This window comes from Phocoena phocoena, chromosome 6 (genome assembly GCF_963924675.1).
Source record: "Phocoena phocoena chromosome 6, mPhoPho1.1, whole genome shotgun sequence".
In the NCBI taxonomy this organism is placed as follows: domain Eukaryota; kingdom Metazoa; phylum Chordata; class Mammalia; order Artiodactyla; family Phocoenidae; genus Phocoena; species Phocoena phocoena.
Window position 1 is genome coordinate 47,161,685 of NC_089224.1, and position 9,661 is coordinate 47,171,345.

Consider the following 9,661-nt stretch of genomic DNA (forward strand, 5'->3'; position numbering starts at 1 on the left):
ATCTATAGCTCCAAGAACCAGTTCCTCAGTGTGGATTCTACTGTAAACATTTAAAACCAGTGGAGTTGGGTGGGACTCAGGAAATATTATAGCAGGAAATCAAAGGTCTTTGAACTACCATTCAGTCTTTTCTCCTCCCCTGAAAATCCTTCTAGTTTTGCTAGTACCAGTAAGGGGGATATTGACTTTTTGTCCCTACTGTCAGGTAACTTCTTCCCCAACATATTAAAATCACCTTTTTTATCCGGCAGTTTGGTTTTGGTCTGACAGTACAATCAGTGGATATTAAATAAGTATATGATAAGCTCATCACTAGCTTAGACTCAACAGGGTGTGATTTTTCTTTTTTTTTTCTAATTTATTTTATTTTTGGCTGTGCTGGGTCTTCGTTGCTGTGTGCAGGCTTTTAGCTGCGGTGAGCAGGGACTACTCTTCGTTGCGGTGCACGGGCTTCTCATTGCGGTGGCTTCTCTTGTTGCGGAGCATGGCTCTGGGCGCGCAGGCTTCCGTAGTTGTGGCTTGCGGGCTATAGAGCACGGGCTCAGTAGTTGTGGCACACGGGCTTAGTTGCTCCATGGCGTGTGGGATCTGCCCGGACCAGGGCTCAAGCTTGTGTCCCCTGCATTGGCAGGTGGATTCTTAACCACTGCACCACCAGGGAAGCCCTTTTTGTGTATGTGCGTGATTTTTCTTGATATATACTAGGTTGGCCAAAAAGCTCGTTCGGGTTTTTCCATAAGATGGAAAAACCCGAACGAACTTTTTGGCCAAGCCAATACATCTTTATATTGGGTACCACACCTAGTAGTAAATGCAAAAATTTAGTACAAGCTTACCTGTCATTCCGAAAGATCTTTGGTAGATACCTTCTGGGGAACCACATGGCCAGAGCACACATCAGAACCCAAAGGATTGCAAGTTCATCAAGCATCTGACCCAGGAAACTAAGGGTTGCATGGAAGTAGACGGATCCAATTCCTAGAATCAATTACAACCAATAAAAAAGGTCACATAGAAGAACAGACTCACAAATTCAATACACTGCTTAAGGATAGCCCTTTCACAAACAGCAATGATCAGGTCACTCTATCTCTCTGAGAAAAGAAACTGAAGGAAGAAACTCACACCACCTAGGCATGCAGACTTCAAGTCTAGAAAGAAGATTTGAAGAAGGGCCCAAACACCAGCACATCAGATCTTTTTTTTTTTTTTAACATCTTTATTGGAGTATAATTGCTTTACAATGGTGTGTTAGTTTCTGCTTTATAACAAAGTGAATCAGTTATACATATACATATGTTCCCAGATCTCTTCCCTCTTGCATCTCCCTCCCTCGCACAGATCTTTAATAACTGCACAAACACACTCTGTCTTCATCCACCTGTTCATGGGAACAGGCAGTAAATAAAAGTCAACATTCTCTCACAGTTAAGAATTCCCAATCTGCCTGTGGAAGGAAATGAAAATTATACAAGTATTTCCCAGAATAATGAAGGATCAAACATTTGATCCTTCATTTGTTTTCTTTTTTTTATTTTAGTCCATTAGAAACCACAGTTTCATCAGACTTCAATTGTTTCAAATGACTTTCTTCAGAAGTTCACAGAAAACTGCGCTGGCACAACACCCATAGCTATTACATAAATGAATTCTCAAACGCAATTGTGATAACTACGGTCAACCCTGTTATCAAGCCCAAAAGAGTCCTCCTTTTGGCATCTAGCAAACAACATAAAAGTTTGCTAAGACGTCAGAATGACTTTGGTTTACAAAACATAATGTTCAAAGGGGTCAGGGAGTGTGCAGAATTCCATTTCCTCCCTTTCAGCCCATGCTCGCAAACAAATCCACTTACCCACTACAACTAACAGAGTCCATATTAAGTAGATGCCACTGTTGAAGCATGTTGCATATTGACGAAACAAGCACATGCAGATGGGCGGTAAAATGAAAAACAAGACGTTGCTGATCTGGGGGGAGAAAATGTAAAACGAAAAGATGAATATTAAGTAAAAGGGCAAAAAGTAAAGCAGCTTGTTCCTAGTATGTCCTTTGCAAATGGAGATGAATGTGGCCATACATCTTTTTTTAACCAAAAAAAAAAAAAAAGCACAACCAGGAAAACTCACAACTTCTTTAATAACACTTTAGGGGGCTCCTTCCTGCCTCTTTCTTTTTTTTTTTTTTTTTTTTTTTTTTGGCTGTGTTGGGTCTTCGCTGCTGTGCACGGGCTTTCTCTAGTTGCCGCAAGCGGGGGCTACTCTTCTTTGCGGTGCGCGGGCTTCTCATTGTGGCAGCTTCTCCTGTTGCAGAGCACGGGCTCTAGGCGCCCAGGCTCAGTAGTTCTGGCGCACAGGCTTAGTTGCTCCACAGCATGCGCGATCTTCCCGCACCAGGGCTCGAACCCGTGTCCAGACCAAAGAAATCAAAACTAAACAAAATGCATCGCAAACTCCAGAACTTGAGGTGTAGTACAGGTAGGAATTGGCAACAACAGTAGCTAACGCATGCCTCTGTCACCATCTGGGAACAAGAGGGAATGGGAATGACACAGTCTTTAGAAAGGGGAGAAGGACAGAGTGGGAGAGAAATAAAGAGAGGACAAGACCTTTGGTCAGGGGTGCGATAGGAGCAAGGCTGCTGCCTTTGGTTAAAGTTCAAGACTGAAATCCCTCGTGGGGCTGCATCCTTCTGGAGAAGGGGGTACCTTGTTCTAGTTGGCCCATTCTGGTGGGGACCTTTTCCTCTTTCCCCCACTAGGAGCCCTCTGAGCTACTGGTGACCCTGGGCAAGAGTCTGGATAAATGGCCTCAGCTGTCCCAGGTGGTATGCAGTCTCCAGACTTGGAAATATAGCCGACTCTCATTTATTTACTAAGAAGCAGAGAAGGAAGAATCAGGACAAGGGTCTACATATTATCACAGGCTTTAACTTTCCTTGGAATCATTTAAAGAATCAGAGATCTTTAAGAGTTAAAATGAGAGATCTTAAAGATCATTTGCTTTACAAGCGGTTATAATTAAGGGCCCAGAAAGGCTCCCAGGCTGGCCAAAGTCAGAGAGGCAGTCACCCACAGAGCTGGGGCCAGCATCCAGTCACTCCTTCCACTGCCCCAAGCTGATGTTTTTTTGCCTCCAACCCACCCAACCACATTCTGACCTCCTTGGCTTCATGCCTCAATGGGCATCCAAAAATTCTGAACTGCATCACACACTGTGCACCTATGACCTTTATGTGATTTAGACACAGCTCTCCTTTTTGTTAAACACAGAAGTAGGAGGAATAAAAGGAGGTGACAGGGAAGAAGAGGGAGAAAAATGTAATTGTTATGCTATAAGTAACTTTCTCCTTTCACGTCCATGAATGTGTTCTCCGTGTAAGAAAAAGAATACATTACAAAACTAAAGTCTTCCTTTCTATCCTCCTCCCTGGAGATATCCCCTCTTCTCAGATTCACAGTCTTCAATTTCTTTGCATTTATGCAAATACATATATATATCATAGATTACAGCATCATCTTTCTGCAACTTCCTCTCCTCATTCGACAACATGCCTTGCAAACTTTTTCATCTTAGCTCACAGAGCTTTATCACACTTGCTGTAAGTGCTGCAGACAGAAGCAGTTTATTGAGCCATTCCCCAGTGGGAGACACACTAATTTGCAGCCTCACCTACAATGCCAGGGAATAAATATAACACAGCTTTTTACCCCAGTACAGCCATCCCTCGGTATCTGTGGGGCATTGGCTCCAGGACCCCCTCAGATACCAAACTCACCTGGATGCTCAGGTCTCTTTATATAAAATGGCATAATATTTGCATATAACATACACACATCCTCCTGTATACTTTAAATCATCTCTAGATTATGTATAATACTTAATAGTGTAAACGCTATGTAAATAGTTGTAAATACAGGGACTTCCCTGGTGGTGCAGTGGTTAAGACTCCACGCTTTCAATGCAAGGGGCCTGGGTTTGATCCCTGGTCAGGGAACTAGATCCCACATGCATGCAACAACTAAGGAGCTGGCGAGCCGCAACTAAGGAGCCCACCTGCCGCAACTAAGGAGCCCACCTGCTGCAACTAAGACCTGGCGCAACCAAATAAAAATAAATAAAAATAAACAAAAAAAATTTTTAAGCTGTAAATACAATGTAAATGCTATGTAAATAGTTGCCAATGTACAGCAATTCAACTTTTGCTTTCTGGAACTTTCTGGAATTTGTTTTTTCAAATATTTTCAATCCACAATTGATTGAATCCACAGATACAGAACCATGGATACAGAGGGCCAACTGTATATGTTTATTGCCTCAAGTTCTCTCAATCTCCTTTGCTTCAGCCAGGTGCAACTATCTATGGCCAAACTCCTCCTTAAAAGGCTTTTTCAACCTATGTTACCACTAGCAATGTACACAATAATAACCTTTAAATGTATTTACACACTAGTCACAAAAACATGAGGTCGTTTATTACACCTGCAGTAAAATTATAATAGCTCAAATATTTTTAATGCCCATATTAGGGAGTTCAATTTAGAAGCACCATTTTAACAATCCCAAATAACACTGAAATCACATTATTGCTTCTGCACAGCCCATCTACCAGTGTCTGCTGGTCTCCACCATGCTTTTTTTTTTTTTTTTTTTTTTTTTTTTTTTGCGGTAAACGGGCCTCTCACTGTTGTGGCCTCTCCCGCTGCGGAGCACAGGCTCCGGACGCTCAGGCTCAGCGGCCATGGCTCACGGGCCCAGCCGCTCCGCGGCATGTGGGATCTTCCCGGACCGGGGCACGAACCCGTGTCCCCTGCATCGGCAGGCGGACTCTCAACCACTGCGCCACCAGGGAAGTCCCACCATGCTTTTTAAAGACATCAATCAATGGCGACTTCCCTGGCGGTCCAGTGGTTAAGACTTCGCCCTTCCAGTGCAGAGGGGGCGAGTGTGATCCCTGGTCAGGGAACTAAGATCCTGCATGCTGCGTGGTATAGCCAAAACTTTTTTTTTCAATTAAAGAAAAAAAGAAGACATCAATCTATGAAAAGGAAAAGACCAAATTAGAGGGAGACGCTCCCCTAGACAAAAAGAGGAAGGAACTCGTAAAGAAATACGGAAAAGCAAACAAGTCATTGGTAAAAGACAGATTTATTTGTTGAAAGACAGATTCAATGGCTCCATGTCTACTGAGAAATGAAACTTCCCCTCAAAGTTGTGTGGCTCACTAAAGTTGAATAGTTCAGCCAAGGGGTATTTTTTAAAGCCTATTGTTGGATTATCCTTCGGAGAATTGGTTTGTTCAATGCCTGCAGAACAGATTCTTTTTTTTTAATTAAAAGGAAACCACAATTTTAAAATTTATTATTTCCTTAGAAAGTTCCTCATTCTATGAATTCCTATCAGCCATTTGTACCAAAATAATCTCAGGAACACACTGCAATCTCATCCTGACCCATGTGATTCTGCACTTTCCCAGACAGAGGGTAAATACTGACAAAGCAACAGGCGGTAAGTTTTTCTGAACAGCAAGTTCATGAACAGCTAGGGGCATTACCCTGGCCGAGTAGACTATGTATCTTAATCGTATGCAGATTCCTAACTATCCATTCCATTGCTCCCTTTCTGCCTCTGGAATGACCAACTATCCTGGCATGCCTGGCACTGAGGAGGGTTTCCAGGACACGGGACTTTCAGTTTTAAAATTGGGCAAGTCCCAGACAAACCAGGACAAGTTGGTCACCCGACTCAGAAGCCTTCCTGCAAAATCCCCTACTCCACCTCCACAGAACACCAACCCCCAGCAGAGTACTAATAACACCTCAGTGACTTGTACATACCCCTCCTATGGTCCTCACCATCCAGATGACTGTTTGCAGGTCTGGTCTCTGTGACAGGCACACAGTTGCCCAGCAAATGGGTGGGTGGATGGATGGAGGGACAGACTGATAGATTGACTGATGGATAACTCTGCCCTACAGATAGTGGGATGTGGGCTTTGGCATATAAAGAGAACTCTACTTATCTTGACGATTGGGGGCAGAGCTGATTAGGAGAGGTGACAGATCATGGACTGATTTTAGGCATATATTTTGCTTCAAGACTTTTTTCCAGCACCAGTTGATTTCCTTCTGTCCCCGAGTCCCCAAGAGAATTCCCAAAGGCCAAGCTCGGTGATTAAAAGGCATACCCCCTTTTCTCCAAAGCTGCTAGGTCGGGAATCTTTCTCTTTAGTGTGACTGAGCCTTAAAACTTAAAACATAGGCTTCCCTGGTGGCGCAGTGGTTGAGAGTCTGCCTGCCGATGCAGGGGACACGGGTTCGTGCCCCGGTCCGGGAGGATCCCACATGCCGCAGAGCGGCTGGGCCCGTGAGCCATGGCCGCTGAGCCTGCGTGTCCGGAGCCTGTGCTCCGCAACGGGAGAGGCCACAACAGTGAGAGGCCCGCGTACCGCTAAAGAAAAAAACAACAACAACAACAACAACAAAAAAAACCTTAAAACATAAAAAGGAACTCAATTCAATAAAACTTGTATTTACTTTTTTTTTATAATAAAACATTTATAATAAACAATTTCAAAAAACTACTTTAAGGGACTTCCCTGGTGGTCCAGTGGTTAAGACTGCACTTCCATTGCAGGGGGCCCAGGTTCAATCCCTGGTTGGGGAACCAAAATCCCGCATGCCACATGGCACAGCCAAAAAAAAAAAAAAAAAAACTACTTTAAACAAAACTTTTTTTCCCCATATCAAACACCACGATTAGCCTAGAGATCAAATGGTCCCAATGCAGGAGTTTTAAGTTAAAGAATGACTGAACAATAAACACCTGTACCATGCTACATAAATAAATCTAAAACAGCTACAACGGCATGTGCCTCTTCAAGAGCAGTATTTTAGCAGGATCCAAGTTAGAACGTCCAAGTTCTGACTCTAGTTCTGCCATTTTCTTGACCTTAGCAAGTTGCAAAATCTAGCTAGACCCCAGTTTCCCCCTTTACAAAACGGATGTAATAAATAGCACCCACTGCTGAGGGTGACTAGAGTACCCAGCAGAGCTTCAACACATAGCGAACAACTGGTGGTAGCCAGGAGTAACTAAAGTTGCAGTAGTGATGTGCTACTGCCAAGCTCCATTAAGAAGGTTCTAGATCTCCCTCCCAGTCTTCTCCTAATTTTACATCTTTATTCCTTCAAATTTTTTCTCTAAATGAGTGATGATTATTATTTTCTTGTAAAGTGGATAATTAGGCCTGCTGCCTTGCTATGAGGATTTGAGATGTTTGTCACCAATAGCTCGATGTCTTCCTTAATACAGGCGTAAGACAAGCATGGGTTTGTCCTATGATGAGGAACAGAAGGTAACTAGGATGTGAGAAGAAGAGGAGGAAGCATTTTTTTGGTAAACTCTTTGGATCGACACTCTACAAAGTTTGATGGCCAACTACTTCTCTGAGACCCTCAATCTCTCCACTTTGCTAAAGCAAATTCTGCGGTTTACAAGTATTCCAGAGAATTAGGTTTGCCAGGCAGACCAACAGAGCTAATCAGCCACAGACACTGCAACTAAAGATCAACAGCTGATTTCTAAAAAAGACTTTGGCACTCACTACGAAACAGCTCCAATGGGACTAGATTAAAAGTTAAGACAAAATAAGGTCTTCCCCTCATCCAGCACTCTGGGGCTTTTCAAGGCAGACCCAGAGCAGCTATACACTAACATTTTTGGCCAAATAACCAGGCCTGACTCTGCTGGCCTCAGACTCCACAGATAATTACTTTACTGGGTGTGTGAGAACCTGTCCCCAAGCTGTCATTTCTTCATTAACTCTGGTGAAATCCTTAGTAGTACTCTCCACTTACAAGTGGAGAAACTGAGTTACTGCCGTTGAAAGCACCCAGCCCTGCTCCAGTTCATCCTCTGAAGGCACCTGTCCACACCTGATAGCACGCTCTGAAACAGGTTGTACAATAGGTGAAGGATGGCCACCTCCACTGACTGCACCTGTCACAGCGTCTAGGGGCAGCAGAGGGCCAGGTTTCCTTGAGGAATTAATCCGGTCATAAAAAAAGGAGGAACGTTTGCTGGGAGGGCAGCAGTGGATTTCAACAAAGAGGGGAGGGAGAGTGCAGGCTCTGGATTGTGGCCCCAGCCATGCCAGAAATGTACGCAGAGCAGCTCCCCTCTGGAGAGCTCAGTTTTCTCATCAATGAATAAAAGAGGGACTAGTTCATGGGAGATCCTTCCAGGCAAGAAGTATTTGACTCACGCCAAGGACATTCTCTCCAGCAAATCTAAGGGAGAAATCCTAAAGAGCAATCTCAAATTCACAGCGACTTTTAAACCGGGAGTTCCTGTTTTCCATGTTAGGGCAGTGAAATGAAAAGCCACAGAAATGACCATGCAAAGTCTCACATTTTGGTACCAGAATCCTGAGGCATGGGCATAGCAAAAAGAAGAGGCATTTCCTTCCCAACTGCAGGCTTTCTCTCCCACAAAGACTAAAAGCACACAGGATTCTGCAGTGGGGGAGTTTCGTCTTGCCCACATCTAGAGACCTAGGCAAGTCCATAAAACACGCACACGATCCCTCCCAAATTTCCCTTTCACTTCCCAGGCTTAATAACTGAAGAATGCACAGGCCTGGGGGAGCTGAACTTGGGGCTGGTGTGAAACTCTGTACTAAAGCCAAGGAAATAAGAACTCGAAGCAATTAACTTAATTCTGGCCCAAAGGAACTCGACCTATTTTTGGTGTACGCTTGGGGCGGGGCCAACGTTCGGAGTGGGCCCCGCCCCAGAGACCTGCCGGGAGGTCTCCCCGTTTCCCCGTTTCCCCGGACTCCTAAAGCAGGTGCTCAGGGCAAAAACGCACAATGCGACCCAAGTGCGTCACGCCACAGAGATCCTAAGGGACGAAGGGAGTAGTCCTGGCGGGTTCACCGCCCCCAATGACCCAAACTGGAAGTATGGGCTGACACGGAGCACTGGCTTCGGGACAGGTGAGGACCAAACAAGACAATAGAGCCATCAGAAAGAAATGACTTAGAGGAGGATGAGCCCAGATGTCGGCGATAGGGACAGGAGAGGAGGACAGATGGAGAACTGGAAGGAGCGCAGGGGAGGGGGCGTGGGTCGACTCTGGCCCTGGAGCGAAAATGCCCCAGAGGCACACACAGACCCAGGTCCAGGCTCCAGGCGCCGCGGCGCTTGGGGACAGCCCCCTCCCGCGAGCCCGGCTGCCATCCCCACTCCCGCACTCCGCACCGTGTTGTAGAACTCGGCGATGGCAGGCACGATGGTGTAGTTGTCCTCGCACCAGTCCACCTCCGAGCTGCCAGCCCGCAGCTGGTCCCACCAGTGCGGGGAGCTCATGGCCGCTCTGGGGCATTGGAGAAACGGCTCCCGCAGCCGAGAAGAGGCCAGAGCTGCCGCTGGACACCAACTGCGGTGGTGGCAGCAGCGGCGTCGGCTTTATGCACCACGGGGCAGCCGCCGGATGTGGCGCCTCCTGGGCCGGCCTCTCGCGGCTCCGCTCTGCAGCGTAGGACGTGACTGGCTCGCAAATCCCTCCCTCGGCTCCGCCCCCTGGGGGAGCCCGCGGGACCTTGAGCTCCGGCCTCGCCCCCCGCCGGAGGCGGGATGCGCGGGGGAGGGGAGAGTGGG

General features: G+C 46.0%; 1 protein-coding gene across 1 annotated transcript in view; it reads right to left on the reverse strand.

Moving 5' to 3' along the window:
- ACER2 (alkaline ceramidase 2) overlaps nucleotides 1-9,370 on the reverse strand; it is a 28,220-nt gene extending 18,850 nt beyond the window's left edge. Inside the window, exons 1-3 of the mRNA XM_065879477.1 lie at nucleotides 9,263-9,370; nucleotides 1,856-1,970; nucleotides 837-978 (exon numbers count right to left, since the gene is read on the reverse strand). Coding sequence (XP_065735549.1) covers nucleotides 837-978; nucleotides 1,856-1,970; nucleotides 9,263-9,370 — 365 coding nt within the window. The remainder of the gene's footprint in view (nucleotides 1-836; nucleotides 979-1,855; nucleotides 1,971-9,262) is intronic.
- Between the last annotated feature and the right edge of the window lie 291 nt (nucleotides 9,371-9,661).